We start from the raw sequence: 27772 nt of genomic DNA on the forward strand, positions 1-27772 counted from the left end.
TTGGTTTGGCTATTTGTTGTTACTCTCCCTTTCTAACCGAGCCAATTAACTTGTAATACAAGAGGATGTCTCTGAGTAACATTATGTTGTTTTCCTTCTTTTTTCCCTGGGAAAATCATTTATCCTTTTTGATTTTTTTTAATGGTATCATGTTTCATTTTATTTATTTAGAAAATAATTTACTTAAATGTACTTATTGTATCTTATTTTTTTGCTTAATAACAAAATATGTTTTCAAACAAGATTTATCTGATATGAATTTCTTCCATTGTTATTATTCTTTGTTTAGTAGATGAACAGTTTTGTTCTTTGAGTGTTTTTTTTGTTGTTGTTTGTTTTTGTTTTTAAGAAATTTACTTTTAGCTTGGTGCCTTTTACAGAATGGACATGGTCAGGTGTGTAATAGTACTGTGCGCAGCACATAGCTTACATTTTCGTCTCTGTCATGTTTTGGGGCTCCGTAGTAGTTTGTGGGGTGGATTTCTGTATTGCTATCAATTTCATTTCATATTCTGACTTTCTTAGTAAATGTTTCTGTTTAAAAGGAAGCAAATGCATGCTTTCGGGTGTTTCTTTTGTCATTGTGGCTCCAGTTGATGTAAGGAACCAGTTTCCTGGATACTGTCGGGTATGTAAGATGACTGTCTTTACCAACCTAGGTATAAAGCCAAGGCTTTACAGGATTTTAGTTTTTGATTAAGTAACTTTGCAACATTCTAGTGTGTCACATATGTGCCTCTAAGGGATGAAAGAAATATTAGATGGGACAGTGCCTATGTCTGTTGAAGTAGCTACACTGTTCCCTATTTTCGTCTGTACAAGCATATTTTCACACAAAATTGTTGTGAGGAAACACTGGATGACAATGTGATCGTGATATGATCTATTACTTCTTTATTTTTTTTATTTCTTCTCCAGATTTTGGTCAGCTACATCAGTTCTTCTCAAATTGCACTAAAATCCATGATATTTTCCTAATGTTTTTATTTTTTATCTGTATGTTGTATATTTTGAATGTATGTATATGTAGTTTAGTCTAAGCATGTTTATTCTGCATTAAAAAAGGCTTAAGGAAACAAATCCTTTGTTAGATTCCTCAGAAGTAGTTTTAAGAGCCGGATATTTACTTCTGAAGAATGTAGGGTATTCACATGCACTTGGACTACTGAATTTTGATAGTATTCGCTGTCATACCAGGTTGCTTCTATTTTCTTCTTACTGCTTCATTTTAATGGAATATTCCTGCTGTTTTGTGGGGTGAACAGCAGGAGGAGCTCCAGACTTAACTCACAAAGCACGTTTTTCTTTCTATAAACTCATCCACAAAAATTTTGTTTCTGTCAGCTTTCACCAAGTCTTTTCCCTGGAAACTTGATCCCACTTCAAAGAGTAAGTCTCCCATTGATGGTAACAGGATAGCTTACTTCCAATTTTTTTTTTTTTTGAAAATTATGTTAAGTAGCCTCTCTGGCTTTAAACCCACACTTAAAACAGCACAATGTTTTTGTAGCTCTAGTTTAAGTGGCACAGAAAATAGATGTCAGTATAAATGTACATTTGACAGAAACTGGAGACAAAAGTCTGAAAATCCATGGTAGTAGTATCTTAAAAGCAGATAGAGTAATTAGGAGAACCTCAAGAATTTTGGCAGGCTAAGTGTAATAAAACAGTAAATGCTAGAACATGCTTCAGCCTCTAACAAGTAAGAAGATGTCTGTCTAAAATGTGTATTATAAAATACTACCCTTGAGTTTTAGTGCAGGCAAGTACCGGAGTATTAATTAAATCCCATTACTTCTCAGTAAGTGCTACTGCAGTTATAAGTAATTCTCAAAGCCGTGATCCTGCACAGATATAGTAGCCTTTCTGATTTCTTTAGGGTCATAAAAAAAAGGAGTGGAAGAGAGCTTTCACGGTCAGCTATGTGTCTTGAAGGTGGGGCTGGCTGTACTAAGCTGCTTCTGACAGAGGCACAAAACTGTTCCTAAGAACCATCGGTGGTGAGCTTAGAATATTCAGTGTTGGCTCCTGTTTTCCTAACCTTTGTTGCTTCTGAGGCTGGGCTGACTTGGTTGGCTATAATTCACTTTTGGGATTTTTGCCAAACTGTCAAAGACTTGATTTAAGTAGCAACTGGGATGTGTTCGCAGGGTATTGTACTCTGTGCTGGTCCGTTGCTTTGGGACTGCAGAAATAAATTAAGACTGGCCTTGGGGATGAACAAATCAATACCAAAATAAGCCAGTTTCCTGCTGGGTAGGAAGGAGAATCCACCACCACAACTAGAGGCGTTTTGGATCCTGGGGTGATGAGCTCAGCAGAAACTAGGAATAATTCTGTTCTTGTTGGGACTGTACATGCTTGAGGGGGAGCAGACAGCACTTTGGTTTTTCAGGAGCAGGGGTAGTACCAAGGTACCTGAACAAGGCTCTGGATGTTTCTAAAGGCATATACGCTAAAAACTGCCACTGCATTATTTTTAGTTTTACAAAAGAATGTTCTCTGTTGGGAATGCCATGTGGAAAAATAGCTCAGACCCTTTGTGGAATCTGTAAGAAAACTGTCACTACTGTTCAAACTGAACACTGAAATGGAAGAACATTGCAAAATTTAAAAAGAACCAGGAAATCTTTCAAACAAATTGCTCATAGAGAAGGAAAACATTCTTTAACTATCTAACTGTAAGCAAGATAACTCTTCTATCAAATCAACTAGTTTAATTGTAGGAAGTATATTTAACTTACCAATCACTAAGCTGGTTGAGTAAAGTTTATGGAGGAAAACATGAAAGTTACCAAAAGGGCCATGCTGTATTTTTCATTGGAGAATGGTCATCTAACGAATACATACTGTGATTGTGAGAAGGGCTCCAAAAATTGTGAGTTTTGCTTTGTATTCAGAGTTCTGTTGCTGTTTACTGTAGAAGATACTACTTGGTGGTGGTTTATATAAAATGTTTTGAAGGATCCTAGTAACGGAGTTTCACAAGTAATTTGCTACCTTTGCTTTTCCTGTTATTGCTGAGTACTTAGCTTGCTATTTTCTTTTCTTAAGAAGTAGTTGAAGTAGTTAATGTAATAGAGGCAAAGCATAATATTTTTTAAAAACATTATAAAAAATTTTAAAATCAGTGATCATTCCTCCTGACTTTCAGATATGTTACTTGCATGCTGAGTAGTACAAAAGCAGAATTTAAGTTTCAAGAATTGTTTATTCAAAACATTGTAGAAGGACAAAGAAATTGCTGTTGATTTGAAAATAAAGTCAAATCTGAAAGTCACATACAGTGTCAATGGCAAACCAATATTCTGAATTACCCCCTGACCTCCTCCAAAATATTCCGTGAAGTACAATTAACAGAAGAGAAAAAGGATAAGGTAAGATACAGGTGCTAGTTTATGGCTGATGAGAGTACAAAGATTTTCTATTATTATTATTATTATAATTTTTAAAAAATCCAGAGTCTTCTATAAATCATGGTTAAGAATCTCCCTTCAGGTAAAGAATTAAATTTCATAGTCTGGCATGTAGTGAAAATTGGAAGGGGTTTTCCTTGTCTTGATCTTTCGAAGTTAACCTGAGGGGTTAATCTTACTTTTATCTTCTACTAACAAGTTGTTTTTTTTTTCAAGTTTATTTGAAAGTTTTGAGAAAATCTGTTTTATTAGAGATAGTTAACTTAGCGCTCTGTGTTTTCATGGATGTCAACAGGATAATTTTCTCAAAAAAAAAAAAAAAAAAAAAGAAGGAAATATCCAGGACTGCATTTAATAGCCACTGATAAGAATTCTTGCCAAGCAGCTAATTTGCAATTGTTGAGTCTGGATCCTTATGCTCTGTAGAAGAGTGATTCTTACTTAACTATCCCTAATGTCCAAGTTTGTCAAAAGCATTGTTAATAAAACAGATGAAAGTTGGACTACACAAAACAGTCTTAGTTTCTTTTCAAATATACAGCTTAAATGAAAGTGATTTTAGAAGTCTGTATTTTATTTAGACTCAGTGAAGTCATACAAGCTTAGAAATAATTATTTATAATGACATACTACATCTTTGTTCTTCACAGGGACACAGCCTTTTTGTTTGAAGCTTGCAGTTCTTGAAGAATAACCAAACCTCATTGTGTCAGTTAACTTTTTAAAATTGGTTTTTAAATTGGTTTGGCTACTTTACTTCTTTTAAAAATATTGCCAGGCTGCATACTGTAAAAGTAAGGTGTCTGGATTTTTGAGCATAGTTTATCCTTTAATATAAAGCAGGAATTTACATCAAAGAAACTACTGTTTTCTTTGATACTGCTACTTTCTTTAGCAGAGTACTGAGATTTCTCTTTGTAAACTTTCTGAGCTTACGTTCTGACATAAAGTACATAAGAAAATTTTCATTCTTTCTGGGGTTTGTTATAAATAAAAATGCTTTGGGGTTTGAAACCAGACATTCAGAGTGAAGTAGGCTACTGGCATATGGTTTAAGACAAAATGAAAGCAGAACAAACTTCTTTTGTTCACTTTTTTGTGTCTCAGTCTTTCAGTTTTGGACTTCTGAGCATAACCTACATTGTGCAGTTTTACAGGCTCAGCCAAGTAAAGGTTGGTATTACAATAAAAAGGACTATTTCTAATTCTTTATATATTTATATATTACCTGAATTATCTAACAGATAGTTTAGCTTAGAGGAAAATACTCTTTTTCACTGTAAAGATGAGTTCACATATGTTTTTGATTTATTCAGAGCAAGATATGGCACCCTTTTTTTTTATGGCACCCTTTTTTTTTAAGGAATATAATACTTCCAACATCTAAACTATAAGGATTTTTTTTTTAATATCTAGTGATGTAAAAATGCCTTCTTGATTTTTGAAAGTGAACTTCCACATTAATAACTGCGTTTTTTAGTTTGTATGTCTGTAATAATAGAAATTTTACTTTCTTTTTCCTGCTCTTCCAGAAGTGCAGTCAGATCACTTACATTTCACATAAAGGCTTAAGAAAATTTAAGTGTTCAAGTTCCATGGTGGTTCAGAAAACCAACTGTAGTACTGCAGGTATCAAAAAACAATCCATACCTGTGTTTTTGACCTCAGACAACCCAGAAGGAAGCTACCATAACTGGAAATTTTTGACTTGAGTATATATTTCTCTACAAAGTGCTGTTCTGATGCATCAGACTGTTGTTCTTACATCTCCATTTTCAAAGGCTTCTTCCCAAAGGAAAGGCTGTGCTGTTCATCATCTTGGGATTCAGGTATGCAGACCAGTCAGAAGCCTAAGTTCCAGAGATGAGCAAGAGCTGACATACCTCAGCTCAAGTGTTCTGCTCGGTAGCTCAAGTTAGTACCCTGCTAAGTACAAGTGGCCTTATATTTGTATCTGCTTTTCTGTGAGGACACAGGCATCCTAGCTGCCTATTTTAAGCACTCTGAATCACCTTACAGTGGCCCAGAACTCGCGTTTTAAGGGACGGGACATCCAAACAGGATGTTTTGTTCTTGCCCTTGCTTGTTTAGCTGACTCGTACCCTTTCTCTTCCTTAGGAAGTACTGTAACTGTGTTTCCATGTATTTGTCAGCTTTGGAGACAAGGGTAAAATGCTGTGCTGGTGGTGTTAGTATGCCATGTGCATCACCCTACCCATTGAATTCTGCCTGTCTGCTTAGCTGGTGCAGCAAACAAGCTGCAAATTACAGCACAGAAGAAAACCTGTCTTTTGGCACTTCTCTATAGTTTCTATCGCCAAATGGAGCTCCAATTGTTCGTCGGCTTCTAATGCAGATTTTAGCTGTCTCCAGAGCATTAACCTTTCCTGCTAGTAGCAGTAACCCTTAGCAGAAACTTTACTGGTAGCAGAATGCCTGTTAGTGTAGTTCAGTTTGGGTCGTAATGACTTCCTTTCTGATTTCTTTTCTCAAAAATACTTGAATGCATTTCCTGTTGGAGATAAAAGTCGTAACTTGGCTGAAGAAATGCAGAGGCAGCTTGCCAAAGAGTGACCAGAAATTAAAGCAGCTGCTTCTTGCTGGTATGTTTGAATTTTAAGCTGCTTTAAATAGAAGGAACAAAGCTAGACAGCTATTCAAGTCCGCAGTTGATAACAGCTTGAAAATCTTGTATAAAGTGATCTTCAGAATGGCTGCTGCTTTAACATGTAGTATAAAAAGATAATTATATGCACATTAGGGTTACTGATGTGCAGATTATGAAGATTGCTTTGCTTTGAATGATGAGCAGTTTTGGGGCAGGCTAAGCTGAAGTACTTTTGAAACTGTTCCTTTTTATATAGGGTTAGTCACTATCACTTAATTCATTAACTAAAGTTTTTGTCCTTTTATTCTAGCTGTAGAGAAATATATGAAGTGCAGTGCCTTGTTTTGGTAGGGATTTGTTGGGAGGCTTTTGTGTGCATTTTCAAATACATTTCACATTTGAAAAAAAAATGATCAAAGAAATGCATCACACCTGGGATAGAAGATGGTGAACTTTGAGTTTCCCCTTTAGCTTCAGGAGAAATTAATTTTACAGTCTTGGATCAGCCCTCAAAAAGGCTCGGCATCCTACACAGACAAGCTCTGTCTTTGTTACAGAGTATTTTAAAGTGTTAAAAGAGTGTATTGATAAAAGTCTGCATCTTGGAGTTTTATGTGGTCTTTTAGATAATCTGGCCAGGGTCACAGAGTGTTTTGAAGATACAACCTAAAATCCTTGAACAGCATTAGAAAATTAATTCAAAGGGTTGAGGGAAGAGAAGTTTGGCTTGCTGTCACAGTCTCAGTCACCTTTGCTGCCAAGAAGTTGTGCTATGGTGTTTTAGATTAGCATGGATTTAAACACTGAAGTACTGTGCCTGAGAACTGTTGTGTTCTTGCAGTTTCTCTAAGGTGATGAAGCTGTGAATAACTGAGGTTAGGGAATCATTTGCTAGCAAACAGATGCTTTTTTTCCTGTCATCTGGAAATGATGAAGTTGCTAATGGTTGCTACTGTTGGAGTGCCTGGAATCAAGCAAGAATCTTCAATAAGGGAGCATGTAGTTTGTCTGCAAACTCTTCCAAGTACTTTTCCACCCACACCGTCCAGCCAGACTTCAGTTTTACAGCTCTAGGAGAGATTGCAGGGTTTCCTGTTCTGCTTATTGAATATTCTTTTTCAGGGAAGGATTCAAGGCTTTTAAATGAATTTCTTCCCTTTTCTTCAGCGTCCTCTAATATTATGTAGTGCTACCCCTTCCATTCTGCAGTGAGAAGCATTAAATCCTGGAGGTGGGGGCTCAGAAAAGAATCAGTCGTATGCTTGCTTTTGCCACTGAAAGTCAAGATCATCTATTAATTCCAGGAACATCATTTTTTGGTTATAGGACATCAGCTTCAGATAACTGAGGTTTTGGCTAATTTCTATTCTTGAAATAAGCCCAAAGAGAAAGTTTTCCTGGAATTAATGCAAGTTTGGGGTTAGACTTTCTTCAGTGATAGTTGGTCTTACTTGATTTCACAAGAGAGTTCGCATATAAGGTAGGACTGAATTCAGAAGTTGTGAATTAAATCTGTATTTTCATGTCCAGAATGATTATTTGTTGGTGGGTATAAACTGGTGTTAGGGTAAGATTTTGAAAGTGTCCTATCCGCTTCCTGGAAGAGTAGCTGTTTTTTTTTCAGCACCCCATACTAATTTTAAATTGTGTTATTAATTAGAATAGAATAGAATAGCTCAGTTGGAAGAAACCTACAAGGATCATCAAGTCCAACTGCCTGACCGCTTCAGGGCTAACCAAAAGTTAGTGTATTGTTGAGGGCATTGCGCAAATGTCTCTTGAACACTGAGAGGCACGGGGCATCAACCACCTCTCTAGGAAGCCTGTCCCTGTGTCTGACCACCCTCATGCTAAAGAAATGTTTCCTAATGTCCAGTTTGACCCTCCCCTGGAACAGGTCTGTGCCATTCCTTTGAGCCTGGCCATCGGTGACCAGGGAGCAGAGACCAGCACCTCCGTCTGTGCTGCAGGGAGCTGCAGAGAGCAGGGAGGTCACCTCTCAGCCTCCTTTCCTCCAAACTACACAACCCCAAGTGTCCTCAGCCTCTCCTCACAGGACATGCCTGCCAGCCCTTCTACCAGATTGGTTGCCCTCCTCCGGACATGTTCAAGAAGGACATAAAACTATTAGAGGGCATCCAAAGGAGGGCTACAAAGGTGGTGGAGGGTCCAGAGGGGAAGATGTATGAGGAGCGGCTGAGGTCCCTTGGTTTGCTCAGCCCAGAGCAGAGCAGGCTGAGGGGAGGCCTCATGGAGGCCTGCAGCTCCCTCACGAGGGGAGCGGAGGGGCAGGCGCTGAGCTCTGCTCTCTGGGGACAGCGACAGGACCCGAGGGAACGGCATGGAGCTGGGACAGGGGAGGGTCAGGCTGGGTGTTAGGGAAAGGTTCTGCACCCAGAGGGTGGTCGGGCACTGGGACAGGCTCCCCAAGGCAGTGGTCATGGCCTTGAGCCTGCCAGAGTTCAAGAAGTATTTGGACAGTGCTCTCAGACACGTGGTTGGATTTTGGGTGGTCCTATGTGGAGCCAGGAGTTGGACTTGACAGTCCTTGTGGGTCCATTCCAACTCAGGATATTCTATGATTCTGTGAACTCCTGTGACATTGCAGTGACGAGCAAAAAAAAAAAGACCCCAAACAGAACCAAGCTATGACTGTAAGATAATTTGAGGCATGATAGTTGCCAGTGACTGCTGTCAGGATTGTCCCAAATTAGTTTAAGTGTCAGAATTGTGTCATAGGACGTTAGTGCTATGTGAGGATTTTTCAGTCTTCATCTTTGATCTTTGTTTGTGCACTGGTGTAGCAGGGTAGGCAGAAATGGAGAAATAAATGGGAACAGAAACAGAAACAATTTTTTTTGGCATTCCACATTAAAAATGTTTTTTCAAAATTTTTTTTTTTTGCAATTTTCCATTGGCAAGAAGGACAACATACATCTTTCATTCGATGTGGGATAGGTTTGATCCTGACAGTGTTCTATCAGAAGTGACTGATATTAACTTTGTGTATTTTTTATTGAAGTGGTTGTTTAATCAAAGCCTCATTGTCCTCAAAATGTTAGATGGTGACATCTTCAAACATTAGCCAGGGTAGGGGACTGTTTCCCCTGGGAAGTCTGCCTCAAGCCGATGTAGTCTGTTACTGCTATTTTTATGTGTGGGTGGATAAGTATTATGCTTTTTCCAAAAGACAAAATTGTTACAGGCTGATTTCTCTCCCCACTTTAGATAGTGACAGTGTATTACAAAATACCAGTCAGAAAGCCTCCTTCCCTTCCTCTTCATCATGAGGTAAGTTCATGGGGACAGTTGGCGTGTTCAAGGAGTGATGAGAATGAGGAATAAATAGACACTTGTCGTCTTCTCATAATATGTCAGTGTCAGCTCTTTCCATGAAGAAACATCACTGCTTTCTCCTGCTAGTATGTATCTGCTTTTATGCATCAGCAAGAGTTTCTTTGACAGAAAAACAAAACAAAACAAAAAAAAATTAGTTTCAGAGTTCTTCCCCTTTGCCCCCCAGCCACGACATGTTAATCCAGCATTTCATTTGAGCATGGTAATCCATTGCAGTTAGTATGAAACCTGTTGTATTCCTCTGATTAGGAAATCTATCTCATTCTGCAGTTGTGTGGTGCTTGGTCCTAGGCTCCATATGACCTCTTCACTTAATCACAGGATGGTGGAGGTTGGAAAGGGACCATTGGAGGTCACCTGGTCCAACGCCTGCTCAAGCAGGACCACCCAGAGCAAGCTGCCCAAGACCATGTCCAGGCAACTTTTGAAAATCTCCAAGAAGAGAGACTTCACCACCTCTCTGGGCAACCTGTGCCAGTACTCAGTCACCTGCACAGGAAAAAAGTGACTGAGTTTTCAGTGTTTCCTGATGTTCAGTCAGAGCCTCCTGTGGTTTCTTTTGTGCCTGTTGCCTCGTCCTGTCACTGGGTGCCACGAGAAAGAGCCTGTCTCTGTCCTCTTTGCACCTGCATTTTAGATATTTTTAGACATTGATAAGAGTGTACACCCTCCCCTTTCATCCAGGTCATTAATAATGATGTTCAACAGGATTGGACCCCGTACTGACTCCTGGGGTACTCCACTAGTTACTTGCTTCCAGCAAGACTTTGCACCTTCTGGGCTTGGCCATTCAGCCAGTTTTCTATCCACCCCTCACTGTCTGCCCATCCAGCCCATACATCACCAGCATCTCTATGAGGATTTCATGGGAGATGGTGTGAAAAGCCTTGCTGAATTCTAGGTAGACAATACCCACTGCTCTCTTCTCGTCTCACATGCCAGCCATTTCATTGTAGAAGCTCGTTGGTTTTGTCAAATGTGACTTCCCCTTGGTGAATCCAAGCTGACTACTCCTGATGATTTTCTTGTCCTTCATGTGCCTGGAATTGGTTTGTAGAATGAGCCACTCTATCAGAAAATATTCCTGCTCTTTAGAAAATTCTTTGTAAATGTGGATTAATTTTGTAAAGTCTTTTTTCAAAGGTGCTGTTCTTGATTTTCTGAACATTGTCACACCCTATTTTCCTGCAGCTGAAATCAGTGGTAGAGATTATATGTTTAAATTTCCTGAACTGTGAAAATCTGTTTGTTTGCTATGTCTGTGAGATGCTGGTGGAGTTAAATATTGATTTCTTGAGTTGCATGTTTTTAGAATTTCATCACGTTTTTTTTCTTCAAGTTTTTAATGCAGTCAGCTTTCTTCTCCAAGTTGACAGGAAGGAAATGACAGGGAAACCCTGGATGATATTGGATGCCTAGGGGAGGAGGATGTGAAGTTACTAGATGGGTTTTGCAGAGTCAGCATAGCTCTGGTAGGGCTGATGGAAATGAGCTCTGCTAAAAAGCCCTCCGGCAACCTCCGTGTGAAACCACTTCAGCATGTCTGTATTGCTCCCCTGGTTCTGAAATAGTGCTACATTGTGATCACTGCGCCTTGTGCTACACCTGGATTAATAAACCTTTCTGGAACCTAAAACAAAGTACCGTGAAATTTGAATGGCTCTGCAGTGCAGGATGAGCAGGACTGGCACAGAGCCAGAACGAATAAATCCTGCTCATCACAGTTAGCTCTGTCGAGATCTAGTTCTAGTAACTACTCAACTCAAGGCTGAAATTAGGGCTAAAGGTGGTGTACAGCTTTGTCTTTGTGTGTGTGTGTAATTTTTAAAGTTACACAAAAGGAGTATCATTGCCTACTGTTTCATCCTTAATTTATTTTGAAATAAAAGTTGTGAAGTGAGGATAATGTCACCTTGGAGGCATGTATGTGAGAAATCCTGCTTCACATTACAGTAAATTTTTATCAAGATAGTACTTTTATAGAGAACTTTTCGTTTATGCTCAGTCTCTAGTTACAGAAGCAATTATTTGAATTATAAACAAGAAACTCAGCTTAGTATTCATAGTACGATGATGGTATAAAGATTTTAAAGTAATTTAAAGTGACAGGAACAGTCCTAAACTATTATGGAGATTGTCATGACTCACTGCTGAAAGGTGTTACTTTTCCTTTTTTTTTTTAAAAAGGATCATTTTGACAGATCTTTTCGTCTGTATGCAGGGAAAGCTTCAGAGCAGATTGAGATGAGGGCTGAAACACTCAGTGATGGTTTTAAGTTTTCACAGTAAGAATCTGAACAGAAGGTGATCACTGGAAGATGCTTTAAAAGTTCTGGAGACATTTGAGATTTCTCCAGTACAGCTTTTCAAAAAGTACCTCTGTTGAAGGAGCTGCAGTTTTCAGGAATCCCCAAACTAAAAATCCCAGGATATTCAACACACACACTGTAATTCTGTGCTTCTATGTATGTAAAGCAGTGTCTTTTGTACTTTACATTTCTGTGGCTTATTACAGGAAAATGAACTCATCTATTCTGCTTTCTTTTAGAGATGTGCTTCTAGTCTTTTTATCTAACTTAATCTAAAGTGATTGATATTATGCTTATTTTTGTCCTTTTGGTGTAATGACTTTCTCAGTAAGGAGGAAGAAAGTGTGTATTTAAGTGTTGCTATACATCTTGAAGAAGTTATGTCACTATGGTAGAGTCAAAGTCTGCTTTGTTTTATATGTCCTGATATTATTAAAAATAGAATGAAATACACAGGCTTTAGCTTCTTGCACTTGTAGTGTGAAAATATGCAAAATCTTGTAACTTTAACATACCTGTGTTTTCGACAGGTGTTGCCATAGTAGCTGCAAAATGCTGCTAGAACATGTGATAAAGGTAATATAAAGGATGGTAGGAGATAAAAGAAAATACAATGATAGGTACAAGAGCGAGAGCAGTGGCTTAGGGAGCTAATCCCACCCTGCTGTGCACGGCGGCGCAGTGCAGCTGCATCCTGAGCAGGAGCTGCCATTGCAAGCAGGACGTTGGCAAAGGCAGCATCCCAAATGGATGGGCTTCGTTCTTAGCCCTTTTCTTTTGTGGGCAGGGGAGGAAGGGTGAGTAAGTGGGTAGGGACTGGCTGACTCTTTCACAGCTTTTCTCTGACGAAGCCTTTTGATCATAGGCCTTAAAATAGTATGGTTTTAATGTTTGGTGTTCAGCTCTTGTAGTGATGTAGTGATGCATGTTTAAGTTTCAATGGCTAGTTACCATGTCATTACGAAGCAAAAGCATTAGAGCATGAAAGAAGAAAGGAGATAGGGAGGGACTGTGAGCTAAGAGAACAATTTTTACTCAGAGGCCCCCAGAAAACATAGTAACACTTCGACTTTGTATATAAATTGAGAGAGCAAGAACATTTTTTAGGGTGCATGCATACCTACAAGCAGATTCTTGTTCTGATTTTGCTACAGTTTCCAAAGAGCTTTGAGCAGTTTGTGTAGGTCCAAGTTCGCAAAGTATTCCTTTGCCTGATGCATTTGCAGGTTGCTTATTTTTTAGGGTCAGAGTCTCAACATGTTTGTGCCCAAGCATGGGCTGCATACACCTCTAAGATACTTCCGTAGCTGCTTTTCACTATTTTTTTTTCATTTATGTGTATGTATGCAAACACATGGTATCTTCTCCCAGCATGTGTTTTCTGTGCTACAGTGTCTTGAAAATACCAAGTTGCTTGATGTTAGCCACAGGAAACTTGGCCAAGTTTGAACTCCAAGTCACGTAGCAAAATCTTCACCTAGCTTGAAGTTGTAAGATAGTTTCCACATGGCTCAGAAAGTCCCTGGAGCTTGAGGTGTGATCCATACGTTGGAGGTGACTGAGTCTCCCTGATGTTCCTATTGCTCCAGAGAAAGACAAGACTGCAGAGTCAGCAGCGCTTTCTGGTTGCTTTTCTGGCCTAGCGGAGGGCTTGGCCTTCTCCACAGCCAAGGCCAGCTCCATTTTCTGGTCAGTCATGTGGCACAGCCTTGGCATGAGAATGGCACTTGATCCAGGGGAGGCCACCAGCCCTCAGAAGGTGCAGCCTGGCCACCCGTGATGTTGCCATGGTCAGTCTGAGCTGTGTGTTCTCCACATCTCTGAACATCATAGTCAGCATCTGCTGAATTTGGTATCCCAAACTGAATATAAATGTAAAAAAAGGGTAATTGTGAAGCACTGTGCCATAGCTAGTCTGTGACTTAGTTTCACTGGCTGAAAAATAAAGCCAGGCATGCTTAATAAGACCCTCATGAGGTTTACCTAGTCTGTTTTGTCACATCCTGTGACGTGGAGGTGAAGACTGCAGTTCGCGTACCTCAGTTAAATGACTGGAACTGACTTGTGTGGGATTCTGTTATGTTCTTAGGTACAACATTGATCCTGGCTTGTACTGTCCATTTTTCTCTCTTGGGGCCTGCATGGAAGGTTTGAACTCTTTGTTCAGTCAGCTCCTAGGAATCTCCCTTTACGCTGAACAAACACAGAGAGGAGAAGTTTGGTCCGAAGATGTTCGAAAGTTGGTAAGTGTTCTTGTTCCATCTGGAATGACAAAGGGAAGTCAGACAAAATTGTATGTTCCTTTAAGAGCCATGAATCAATTCTTAAATTAATTGGGTACCTATCAGAAGCATACAATCTCTGTCTAATTTTAGTTGAAACTAGAACTCAAGGGCTTCATGCTCTAAGTACCTTTTATATAGTTGGTGTTTAATGGCCTTTAAAATTTGTCTCTGTGTGAAGGGTGCCTGAATCAGAATCAGTTTCTCTGTTCAGAGATTACTGTTGTACCTTTCACGTGGTCTCTGAATGTGTCCTTCTAGTTTTTCAGTTAGGACTCTTTGTAACTAGAATGCTGTAGGTGTGTATGCTAGTAGTTATTTGTCTGTTTCTAATGTTTATTCCTGTGTCACTTTTACTTTTAGATTCATGTTTACCTCTTTATTTTTCTGCCCTCTTTTTAGTGGAGGGTAGAAATAAAAACTTGGGCAATACTTTATTCCCGGGTTCTTTTGGCATCCTCCCTCCATGTGTAGACAACCAGATCTTCACTCCTCTTCCACCACTAGCCTCAGAGAACTGCAGTTCTTTATATCCTGTGGGTCAATTTATAATTACTCTCTCCTATTTTTATGTCCATGATAAATCAAATTCTGTCACTGTTAACTTCTCAGAAGTCATATAGGCGCTACAGACAGTGTTACTGTTAATACTAATTCTGACTACATAGTTTTGAGTGAGATACAGAAATGTCTGCAGTTGGAAGGACAAGCTTTAAATCTTATGTATATATTTTTCCAACTAACATTGCCAACAACTTTGACATGGATTATACCTGGTTTATTTTCATTTATAAATTACAAACCTTTGGATTAGAATACTGTGTCTTCAATTTACAAATCAGTGCTTTCACTGTGGAAATAATCTTTTTTCTTCAGGCTGTTGTTCATGAAACTGAAGGTTTGCTAGGATACATCTACTGTGACTTCTTTCAACGACCTGATAAACCACATCAGGTAACATTTATGATCCGATTTCAGCATGGGTTTGAGCAATGACCGTAGCATTAGGGTCGTTGTGTTCAACGTGAATTTAATAAGAGATATCTGGACTTGAAATAAATAAATTTAAATATGGAAAGTCTATAACTTGAAATGTGGTTTTAGGTAAAATATTTTTGTGAGTAACTTTTCGTTTGAAAAACATCTCCTGATAGGCTGAACTCAGACTCTCAGTACTACAGAATGACAGGCACTATGAGTCTCTAAGAACTCTGCTTAGAGAAATGGTAGATTTTCAAATGTCTATTTTCTGGCTGAATATTTAGTAATAAAAACAACTTAAAATTTTAATAGCTTCTAAAGGTGAAAGCTCATAATGACTGCTAATTCTTATTCAAAATCCTACTTAAAACTCTACATGGTTCCAACTGTTGAAGCTTGCTGACTGTGTCTTGTGTCAGTGTATTAAATACACAATGCAATACAAAAAACACTTCTGTAGAAGCATCAGCAAATTACCACCTTGAGTGAGGTGGTAAGTGGACAAACTTTAAATCTGATTAGTTTAATGTATTTTACTAAGTGTACTCTGTTCATGATACACTGAATGGTGTGTAGCATGTTTTATAAAGAAGCTACTGCTGAAGAATGAGGAGCAAAATCCACTGATGTGCCAAATCCATAATTTATATATATAATGTTCTTCGAGTTAATGATATTTTTTTAGGAAAATTGAGAGGGTTTGATAATTCTAAAACAAAAATATTAAATTTTGTTTTCTAAAAGAAGCTCAGTCTTTTCTGTATGGAATAATGTAGCTTCCTTATGAATATGAAATAGATATTGATGGTGGAGAAACATAATGAAAGTTTGAGGTCAAAATTGTATACTGTTATTGAAGAACTCTTTAATGATCATTGAATTCAACTTAAGTAATTAAGTAAATGTTTAGGTTTGATTTAATAGTTTAATTCTAATTTAATACTTCAATCAGTGTTTTAGTATCATTGACATAATGACATTTGCTGTCCATATGTTTCCTTTTACCTTCAAAAGGACTGTCACTTCACAGTTCGTGGAGGCAGGCTAAGGGAAAATGGAGAGTACCAGCTGCCCGTAGTTGTTCTCATGCTTAGCCTTCCCCCTTCAACAAGGAATGCACCAACACTGCTAAGTCCTGGCATGATGGAGAATCTCTTCCATGAAATGGGACATGCTATGCATTCTATGCTGGGACGAACTCGGTACCAACATGTCACTGGTAAGAAATTTAGAACAGTGATCTTTTGTTGTAGTTAAATGTTTAATTTGTAGAGGAAGAGAGTAAATTAAGCAAACAAACAAACAAACAAAAAAAAACAAAAGGATGAACCAGAAATTCCTGAGTCACGTTGGTACTTTGATATCTTTGATTACTTGAAAATACATTATCAGATCCCCAAAGATTATCTAAACGAAACAAACAACACTTGAATATTCTTCCTTTCCTAGTAAGACTTAGGCATTTGTATTTCTTCTGTCTGTATGGCTAATCTTTTTTTGTAGTGATGTGATGCAGTCCTGCAAGTTTGCTTTATGTAGAGTTTATAAGAATGGAATAATCAGAAGATTGAAAATAAATTGAACTAAACTTGTAGCTAGTGTAAAAGCACAATGAATTCTGGGTTGGAAATGATTTGGCTGGCAGCTATCAGGGTACTGCCCCTTCTCCTGCAGTTGTTGCAAATGGATTAAAGACCTGTACTTGCTAAAGCTGCTTGGCATGCTACTTTTCTTATCTGCAGACAGCCTGGTATATCTTCTTCTGTAGTAGTGTGCTGGAAATCAAATACTTGCAGTAGACATTTATTTATTCATTTACATATTAAAAATAAAATGAAATGGTAGTTACCTTGCCCGAAGCATTATTTTATGTTTTACCTTTTTTATATTACATAAGTGGAACTAAGGGGAGTCTGTGTTAGAGTCCTGTGTTATCAGATGCTTTGCACCTTAAGAAAAAGTAACCTTTCTTAAATCTTCCAGTTAAAACTAAAACAGGCCGGGCTGTTTGTGAGTATGTTATTACTGGACATTGTGAAGACAAATAAACACTGTATATATGCTCTTTCATTGTAAGCTCTGAATAGGAAGCCTTGAGGCAGTTAATTGCTCTCTCCACCCCTTCCACACACATGGCCTCACTCTTGCTGATCTCCAGGGGTCCATACGTGCCCCAAGTAGCTGCTTTGGTAGGGTCCTTGTGGTGAATCGCATGCGTAACCATGTCAAAAAGTCTTGAAGGGGCAGGAAATGGCTCATTTTGAGGCTCAGACTTTCCGTGAGCCCCTGTGTAGGGTTTCAGCGTTGCCTCAGGCAGTCCTGCTTCCTAGGGGACTTCACTGCAGAGCTAGCATTGCAAAAGCAGCATCAGAGGTCAGTTGTGTTGTTTCTCCAGAGTACAATTTTTTAGGGATTGGAATGTGTGACAATCAAATGACTCATCCCAGAGGAGGCACTAGAGTGGCACAGGGTGGAAACAAGATGATTACAGGCTATTGTGAGAACAAAAAAAATTTTAAATTCCAGTGGAGATATACTGAGTGTTTTATACCTTTCTTACTCCTGCCTGCCTTTTCTGATTAACATTCCCAAGTATACAGGAACCTTTTCTGCTACTAGTGGGCCTAAAACTTGCATGATATTGTACGTTTAGGATTTAAGATGTGCTTCCTTTTAAGCTAATCTGTCATTTTACTACATTAATTTATTGTTTGTTTAATGTGTGTTTGTGCAAGATTTTTTTATCCTAGTTTGTATTCCATTTTAATTTTATTATGCGGTAGAGAATACCTGCAGTTGTTTCACAGCAGAACTCAGTTATCCCAGATAACTGCCCAACCTTGCTGACCTTCAGATAATCTAATTCTCTTTAATGGCTATTGAAAGTATTATCATTTTATTAAGAGATACTGAGAAAGCATACAGGCTAGAGGGGAGTTAGGATATTCTGTAGGCATTTGTCTTGGGACTGGCCTTGGGTTAGGCTTTTTATTAATGATTTTCAAACAAATAAAAGACAGTATTAATGAAATGTAATGGCACAAAGGAATGATTGGGTTATTGTATAACAAGAGCTGAAAGGCTGAATACCACTCTGCTAAAAGTAAGTTCTAATTCAGATTTACACAATGCAGGTCACGCGTTTAAAGAGTTCAAGGAGAATTTCTGCTATCAAATGGATATTTCTACAGTGATGGAAGAACAGAAAAACATTTGTATGTGTTAATGGAGAACTATGAGTAGCTGTTGTGTCTGTGAAAGGGATGAATGTGATCTGAAACTATATCAGAGGTGTTTCTAACAGAATTAAGTATTAGAGTGATTTAAGAAAGCTATGAGTGAAACCTCGTGCAGCACTGGGGCATAGTTTCATATCTCTGGTCTACAGGTGAGTTCAAACTGAAGCAAATACAGAGAAGAGCTGCAGGTCAATGGATAGTCTTTTAGACTTTGTTTTCCTTTGGAAAATGATGGCTGAGAGAGAATATAGTTTCTGTCAATTTAGGAAGTAAAAATAGTCTGGGAAATGCTGTTAATACTGAAGAACATTGGATCTGAAAACACAGAGTATAAACAGGTTGTGAATTCAATTAAAAGTTAGAGAAAGATTGGTGAAGACCAAAGGAGTGATTTTTCAAAAATAGTCTTCAAGAAGGAATAGCAGAAGTTAAATACTTTACATTTAAGACTAGTTTTAAATGTTGACATTGCCTCTGGCAGACAGGGATAGATGTGATGACCCAGTGGGTTCATTATTAAAACAGATTTGTACTTCCCTAAATTTAATATAGAAATTAAAAATATAGCTTTGGTTTGGTGCTGTGTTACACTTCTTAATAACTTTCCTGGTGTAAGGTGATGATAAAGATTAGAGTAAATAAGGTTTTGGGGAGAGTGCTTTTTGAAGATACTAACTGCAGAGGTATTACCTCACTGCAGGACATGTCTTCAATCTGCCCGAGTTTTCCTTGGATGAATGACTTTGTATTGTAAAGTGAGGCTAATATAAAGCATAAGTAAGCTCAGTAAACAGATGGAAGGCAAAAATTGTAACTGTGAATGGGATTAAGGCAGAGTTTTATTTACATTGTAGTTTGATTTAGGTTTAGGACACTTAAATAGATTTGGTGTTTCATGTAGGGCCAGTTTGGCTGCAGTCTGGTTTAGTTTAAAAAGGGTGTGATCCAGCGCTTTATAAGGTGCCTCACCCAGCTGTTCAAATATTTTGTTTTACTTTGTGATTTATAGTAAAATGTGTAGGATTATAATGAAGCTTTTCTGGCAATATGTACAATAATGTTATAGAAATAAAATATTGACTTAATAAATGAAAGAACATTAAAGTTCACCAAAAGTCCAAACTGAAAGCTGCAAAACCTCTTGGGAAGAGTTAACTATTTGTGTTAATGGAAATGGCAAATGCTAATATGTTCACTTATTCTACCTTTAGGAACCAGATGTTCTACCGATTTTGCTGAAGTTCCCTCAATTCTGATGGAGTACTTTGCAAATGACTATCGAGTGGTTAACCAGTTTGCAAGGCATTTTAAAACTGGACAGGTAGGGAAAACTAATGTCTGAAATATGGAAAATAGGAATAAATGCATGCAAGACAATAATCACATTTTCATGTGTTGTTAGTACTGTTGAAATAGAAACAAAAACAGGTTATAAACTAATCAAATACTATAATTTTAATTATTCAAAAAAAAATACTGTTCTCATGGCAGAAAAGACAAACGTAATCTGTAAAATAATACCAGATCCTAATAGCCAAAGTTCTAGTAACATATTTAAATTTGTCGACCTTTTTTTTTCCTACAAAGGTTGTGTAGTTTCTACACTACACAAACTTAATGTAGTAAGTGAAGGTTTGTATGTTGCTTTAGTTTAATTAGACATAAGTTACGACTGAAGTAGGCATTCCACATCAAACTCTCCAAACTGCCTTTTAAAATAAAGCTCAGGTACCAAGACATGGAAATAAATGGAAATGATCTGCAGCATTTTTAACACAGTGTATGGTAGTGACTGAAATGTTTAGTGATGAAAAGGGTACTGCTTTATTTAGGATATTAGGTATGTAGATTTTGGCAGTCATGAATCTCTGCATTAAAACTCTGATTCTTCTTTACATAAATCTATTCTGTGCCAGTCTAATGCAAGGGTCTACTTTCTATAGGAAATTTAGAAAACATGGCTGTCTGAAACAATGTGACTTTCGATGGTTGCTTAATTATTTATGCATGACAGCATAACATGATTTATATTTGTACAGACATTTCAAAGATGCAAACCAGTAAACAATAACCAAAGATCTTTTTCCAGTGCTTTTGATTGAGGCAAATTTCAGCGGTGAAAATATACTCAAATGTGATGGTTGAAGAATACACTACCTATCAATGCAAAACCAAGAGAGCCTTTTAAATTGTATAGTGTTACACTTCATTTAAACTTTTTATCCAATAGTAAGCATTCCATGTGGGTCAGTATTATGAAAGTGGAATTATGTTTGCCTCCACTGTAACAGTTAGTTAGAAAAATAGGTTGCGTAATGTCTATTTTAATAGATATTATTTGAGAAATTTGCTCTGTAAATCTGCTTTTTTTTTACAGAGCAATCAATTCTGCAGAACACTAGGAAAGTCTCCTTGAAACCCAAGAGTTGAAAGTACTCGGTTCAGAAGTGTTCATCATTCGTATGTTTGAATCCACATACCAAGTTACTGCTTTTCTAGTGTTCTTTATGAAGTTCATGTAGTGTTTAAACATTGTGGAGTTAATCTGATTGCATATGAGTTCAGAGAATGAGCTTGACTAAAACATCTGAAAGAGATTTGTGAAACATTATTTATGGCTTTGTATTTTCAAAATGGCTTAACAAATCTAAACCATGTTTAGTTGCAGTTTATAATCATAGAACCAGGCTGTGTGTACCATTTGGCATTTCCAGAAAAAGTCTTATATTTATTGCTGGTGAAATCTTGCCCTTTCAGAAGTTTAATGTAGAAATTGAGTCTTGAAGGGGTACAAGAATGGATTATGCTGGAAGACGAGGACAAGAGTCTGAAAGTGCTGTGTGGCTTTTGAGGGCTTTAGACTGCTTCCATTTAATTGCTTTTTTTTTTTTTTTTTTGGAATTCAGAATGTATTTTTAAACCATTATCCAACATATATAGATCTGCTTTTGCTTATGTTGGTCATCTAAGCTAGTTAAAAGAATTTGATACCAGATTTCTGTATCTGTCATTTAAATACAAACAGATTGAAGTCATTTTTCTGTTCTTGAAATTCAGTGATTGTTACAGCAATTGCTTTTATCCGTTGTGTCTATCTTTCAAAGTACTTTGAACAGACAATCCCTGCTCTCTTAAATTTGCAACTTCACAGAAATACTTTTGGGTCTTTTCCTGTTTTTGGTCCCTGACTGATTTTTTTGTGTGCAAATGGAAAAGTTAATCAGCATATTTTTATCCAGTTTTTTAGTTATTTGGAAGAAAAGTGAGTCCACTTTGCCCTCTTCAAGTAGGAGTGAGGAAGGTGGGCAGAACAGTTAAAATGTGAAATTTGCAAAGCCATTTCATCCAAATGTTCTTCTATATGAGAACTTCCATTTCCCTATGAATAAAGAGGCTGAGCTTTTCTGTACAAGAAACAACACCAACAAAGCTCTGCTGGATGTTGACAAAAGAGGTTTTCTTACTGACCTAGCTTGTCAAGGAGGCATTGCAGGCAATTCAAAACAGCATTCGTCTTTCAGAACTGCTGCATCTGTGCTGTAGTTTTTGCATATACATATTGAATTAGGTGGTGTCATTTTTAACACCCCTACTGAATATGAGTATGTCAGAAATACTTTCTAGCGTAGCCTCAGTTTCTGATTGCCTTTACCGTAAGAGCAAATTGTAGAAGGAGTGGTTCTGAGCTGCAGTCCTTACTGAGGATCAGTGCTTGTGCTTAAGGGAGGAGGAAGGGAAAGACGTGCTGTTTTGATTGTAAAAACAGATGAACTGTTGAAAACGGTTTAAGTAGCATTGCAGAAAAAAAGATGTGTTGGGTAGGCTTTCAAAGATGTTAATGCATTATGCATATAGATGTGGATCATGAGGATCTGATCCAAAATATGGTGAAGTTTATAGAAAGCCTGTCTACTTTCTGTGCATTTTGGATAGTTCTGCTGCTGCATACTGCAGACCTCAGAAGCTTGCAAGTTCTTCTGGCAGGAAGAGCAGGAGCAGGTCTTGTGAATTTGGTTCAAAAACCTGTCCAGCACTAAAATACTTCTTCCAAGAAAGTAGCAAATCTAATTTTCCCTTCATGTTACAGATAAGTCAAAGTGAAAAATCCTCAAGGAAAAAAAGAGTGAATAGAGAGGTCTATGTTAATTGGTTACTCAAGTCAAATTACTCGGGTAAGCTCATGAAGTCAAGCCGTACCAGAAGGAGGTTGTAACAATGTGAAGCAGGCAATCTGGTGAATGCGTACCATTCTGTGCCACTGTGTTTGTTCAATTTTGTTTGTTAAATGCAGATATGTGGTAGGTCTGTTGCGCTAAATCATTTTAAGCTTGTGTGTCTTTGGAGGCTCTCTAGAACAAAAGCCAGTATTTCAGCTGTTCAAATTTGAACTGACTTCATTTTTCACAGAGATGGAATTACAAAGGCTGTATTGTATTAGCATGATTACAAGAATAAGCCCACAGATAGTAAATAGTCTTAACATGTCCCCGTTACTACACAGCGGTAAGGAGTTAAGTATGCTTTGAGAATTTAGAACACAGGGAATTTTGTTCTTTAGCCACCATGGCAAACAGGCTGAAAAATTCATGCCAAGGTCTTAAGGCTACTTAGTATAAAAAGATGGAAAAATGGAACCCGAAGTAAAGCATGTAATGTTTAAATTTTTAAAATGGAATGGTTATTCAATTAAAATAGTTTTAGCCAAAGTTCTGTGAAGCCTTCCTTTCAGAAGGAGGATGACAGTCTGATTTTATCGGATAACTCATCTTTCAGGATGGATGAAATAATACTACTGATGCCTTTTTTCTTCACTCAGTTGTAACAATAAGGAGAAATAGTTTCTGTTGGCTAAAAGAGTACATCTTCATTAGTACATTCAAGACCTCAGAGTGTCTGTATGCCTGACACTCTGGCATTCCTTGAAATGTTAAATTTTAAAATGCCGTAGATTTGAGAGGAATAAGTTTTGGAGGATTTATTTCAATTTAATTTTTGCTACCATTTTTTCCAGTGTTGAATTCTGCTTGACTTATGAAGTATGATTAGACTGTAATCTTTGCGCCAGATCATTAGCACTGATTGACTTAAACAATACAACATTTATGTATTTCATTTATGTCTTTAGCACCACTTGATTTCAACAAAAGAAAATTTCTGTCTTTCTCCCATCCTTTTTTGTAGGTATTGTCAAGAGTTATTTGTGATTTCCTGCTAATTTTAATCTGCTAAGGCAGTAGAGCTTGATCTGCAGGACGGAGCAGATCTATGTTTTATCTTCTCGCAGATAGGTGGCGATAGGACTAGAGGGAATGACTTGAGTAAGTTGTGCCAGGGGAGGTTCAGGTTGGAAATGAGGAGACATTTCTTCTCAGAAAGAGCAGACAGGCATTGGGACGGGTTGCCCAGGGAGGTGGTGGCGTCACCGTCCCTGGGGGTGTTCAAGGAAAGGTTGGACGTGGTGCTTAGGGACGTGGTCTAGTGGGTGATACTGGTAATAGGGGGATGGCTGGACCAGATGATCTTGGAGGTCTTTTCCAACCTTAATGATTCTGTGATTCTATGTTTTTTGTTTGGTGTTCATATGGCAGAAAAAAAAATAAAATTGAAGGTTTCCTGGAGCTTCTTGGTATTGCCTGTGTTCTAGTTGGTCTCTCACAGGTGCTGCTAAGCTGTCTCCAACGCAGAGACATCTGGGCAGCTTGGAACATTCCTTTCAGTTAGGACCCTGAAATCATTAAAGATCATTTCTGTGTCTCCCCTCAGGACTTTAGTCTAGAACATGGTAGATGCTTATAAAATCAGAAGATCAGGAAGAAATGGGTGAATGCAGAGGCTGCCTTTTCCGTAGTCTTCCCTGGCTTGAGGTCAGCTATTTGCAGTACAGTACATTGAATTATTATTAATTTTTTTTTTTTGGTGCAGAGAGTGTAAGAAGTTCTCAGCTCTGAACTGAGAATTAGACCTCCTTCAGCTGTTTCTTGGGTAGGGCTGGGTGTGCCCGGCTCTCCCAGGGAGCAAGCAGCGTTTGTCCGCATTGCCGAACCTTGCTGCTCTGTGCCCCAGTGAACTGCAAACTTGAATTTTCCAATTCAGTGAGGATCTGTGGGATTGTGGTTTACCAAAATGCCAACTAGCAAAGTCTGAGTGTTTTTGTGTTCTGTTTATTTTGTGTACTAGCTGAAAGCCTGTACACTTAGCTTCCTCTTACCATTATTTAATATAGCAGAAATACAATGTTGAAAATCCATTATGTTGAAAGAGTTGGTTTGACCTTACTGGTAGGATTGCTCTTGGCTTTAACACTCTTAAATTATAACTGTGTAAAATACACATACTTGCTATTGCCAAGCTTTTGGAAGTTCAGCTTTTTCACACTGAAAAATCACAATCTATAAATTCCCATACAGTTCTTTCCAGCTTCACTGTACCTAGGATACAAGTGCCTCTCAAAGAAATGAGTTTTGTTTAACTCCACACTGTACTGCTTCACTAGGAGGTGAAAGCATCCAGAAAGCTGCCAAAACTTGTTGATAGGTTCGATGTTTAATAACAAAATATGTTCAAAATTGCATAGGTTTCCTTACACGCTGTTTTCTCCCATGACAGCTGAGGCTGTTATTGTAAACCCACATGTGCTTTAGCTTCAGGATGAAGAGTTACTGAAGTACATGCCTCACTCAGCCTGTGTAAGGGGATAAAACAAGACATGTTCATGGAACCAGGAGAAAAATTGCCCAGCCAACATACTTTTTACCATTTCTAATATTGTTTCTATTTTGCATCTTGCTTTAAGAACTTTTCTACATAATTAAGCGCTTTTTGGAACAATGCTAAAGCCAGTATGGAACCTCAAGGTAGTCAGCCACTAACATCTTTATTACTATGGAGAACTGCTCATTTACTCTTACTTTAGTAGTCCAAAATCATCATGTAATTTGAAAGACAATTTTTATATTTGGGAAGGGTAAATACTGGCCTAACAAGGATACACTGTAGGGTAGACTTTATGTTCGTTGGTTTGTTTCTCTGTGTTGAAATTTAACAGCTGCACACATTTATGACAGGCAAAATAGTGGGTGTTGTTCTATCCCATTCTTGACCCAGCTAACATTTGTCTTGGAGAAGAGGTTACAAGCCTTGGCAAGCTACTGCATAAAACAGCTGTGCAACTTGAGAGTTTTTCTTATCTCCTTTAACTTCCAGATTCCACAGAGTTAATTGATAACATTTTCCTCACTTACATGTAACTTTCCTGGAGTTAGGTTTTTATTCTGTGAACATTAACGTTGTTTGTCTTGAAGTCATATCATTTGCACAGAATCTAAACATACAGCTCTGCCATCGGGATCTGTAAACTTTGATGTATTATTTCTTAAGCACTTCAACACACTGTAGAAGTGTAGGTATGCTTTTAGAGTTCAGTATAATACCAAACATCTGTATAACATTATACAACTTGTAATAACTTTTTTAATATTTCAGCAAGAACACAGTTATTTTAGCCATATTTAATGTGTTTGGTTAATAAAACTGCTGGCAAAAAAAAAATGTGCTTACTAGGAAGAACATATATTGAAAAGCTTCAGGAAGCAGTGGAAGAAGTGTAAGGTCAGGCATTCATATCCAGATATGGATAAATCTGTCATTAACAGTCTTTGTATTTGTAGATATCTGGATAGAAAGTCAAAAGGAGTTTGCTTAATGACTTGAATGTCTCTGACTTTCAGCCTGTATTGGCATGGATATTTTATTGCTGTAGATATGCAATATGTTCATCTTAGTTAAAAATTTCAAAGGGTAGACACTGACTGTTCAGGATGACCAAACAGGTTTATGTGGGTAAGGGTAGAAGGACAGATGCTGCCCCAGTTGAAGTTATGAAAACTCTGGGAGTTACATGGGCATCTGTGTAAATCTAAATGAGCTGTGTTTGAAGGCCAGCAGGAGAATCTGTTGTAATACCTACTTTTGACAATTAGTAAGATGACCTGAGGGGACTTTTGCCGCCTCATCTATTGTTCTTTAATTATAGTCATAAGATTGTAGTCATAATATATTTTTAAGAAGTATGTAAGGGAGCGTAGAATCATTTTATAGAACAAACACTGAGACTTGACTGCTATGTAAATTATGGCTGATAATTTCTGCCATAATGCTTTAGCAAATGAGATTTCCTTCTTCATTGCTAATTCCTCAATGGAAAGCACTTTGAAGATGTTTTTAGTATCTCTGAGTCTGTTTTCTTTTTGCATTTAGTCTTTTTTAATAGTAAGCACATTACTAACAAATTTGCAACAATTCTAAATATGTTCTGACTTTTTTTTTAAAGCCACTTCCAAAAAACATGGTGTCAAGACTGTGCGAGTCCAAAAAGGTGTGTGCTGCAGCTGATATGCAACTCCAGGTATGGTCTTTGCATTCTGGTCTCTGACTTCTCTCTCTGTGTTGAGAGCAGTAATTAAATTCATAAGTCTTTATTTTCTGTGGGCAGATGTGATTGATCAGTCATTCCCATAAATAAATTATCAGTGTTGCTTTTCTTCAAGGGAAGTAAAGGAATTTAGGGTATTATCTTATATGAGTATTTAATTTTTTTTAGTCCTGCTATAGTAATTCTCAGACATGATCAGTAACATTACAGCATCCAGCCAACTTTTTTTACAATGAGAGTTTGGCTACATTTGGTATACTGCAAGCTTCTGTTGTGCGACTTTTGTAATTCTGTTTTCTTCTTTTTTTTTCTTTTTTCTTTTCCCTTAAGCCAGAAGCATTTAATTTTTCTTGCTACAGGTGACCTAGTGTTTAGGTGAGGTAACTGCTCATACCTCGATTAAGGGTTTTCATTATTTTTGAGACGTGCAAAGAAGCAATTCTTAAAATCAATCCCTTGTAATTTTTCTGTTTGAAAAGTGCACGAATGTTTGTAACCTTGTCTACAAACATGAGTTGCACTAGTTAACTGAAGTTGATTTAAAAGAAAAACTTAGTTAAATATTTGCAGTTTGCTCTGTGCAGTAATTTATAGTGATTTAAAACTAATCAGAATATTTGAGTGTGGACCTGTAAATGTATACATGTCAGTTAAACTAATCAAAACCAGGCTTACACTGTTTGTAGTGTATACATGTATTTTTCAGTGGTGAAACTGAACGGATTTGTGAAATGTGCTTTCAATGCTGCGCTCCGCCTTGCTGGCCACTGTCGGTTGTGCAGGCAGCGTGAACGAACCTGAAGCAATACTTCAGTGACATGAAACTAACAGAGCCCTCTCTTCAGCTGTGACTTTGAAATGCATGCTTCTGGCTCTGAAAGGTTCTCTTTCTAGAGAGAGAGAGAGATGAGAATCCAGAAAGAATATGGTCAATAATATAATTAATTCATGTAAGAGGTTTTTTGGTGAAGAAAACAATTCTGGATCAAAATAAAAGTTATACTGAGAATGCTTAATTGATGACCTTTATGAAGTCCACCAACACTGTTGGAATAATTTGACAATGTACAGACTAGTAACCACCACAGTGATGGTCAGGTGCTTTCATGTGCACCTGTTCTTTATTCTGTGTCCATACCAGCTCTATAG

The 27772-nt window shown here is 37.7% G+C and overlaps 1 protein-coding gene across 1 annotated transcript in view; it reads left to right on the forward strand.

Moving 5' to 3' along the window:
- LOC121063505 (mitochondrial intermediate peptidase) overlaps positions 1 to 27772 on the forward strand; it is a 75753-nt gene that overhangs the window by 18486 nt on the left and 29495 nt on the right. The window contains exons 11-15 of the mRNA XM_040543982.1: positions 13780 to 13933; positions 14849 to 14926; positions 15968 to 16172; positions 19404 to 19513; positions 26522 to 26596. Coding sequence (XP_040399916.1) covers positions 13780 to 13933; positions 14849 to 14926; positions 15968 to 16172; positions 19404 to 19513; positions 26522 to 26596 — 622 coding nt within the window. The remainder of the gene's footprint in view (positions 1 to 13779; positions 13934 to 14848; positions 14927 to 15967; positions 16173 to 19403; positions 19514 to 26521; positions 26597 to 27772) is intronic.

Source organism: Cygnus olor, chromosome 1, assembly GCF_009769625.2.
Source record: "Cygnus olor isolate bCygOlo1 chromosome 1, bCygOlo1.pri.v2, whole genome shotgun sequence".
Taxonomy (NCBI): domain Eukaryota; kingdom Metazoa; phylum Chordata; class Aves; order Anseriformes; family Anatidae; genus Cygnus; species Cygnus olor.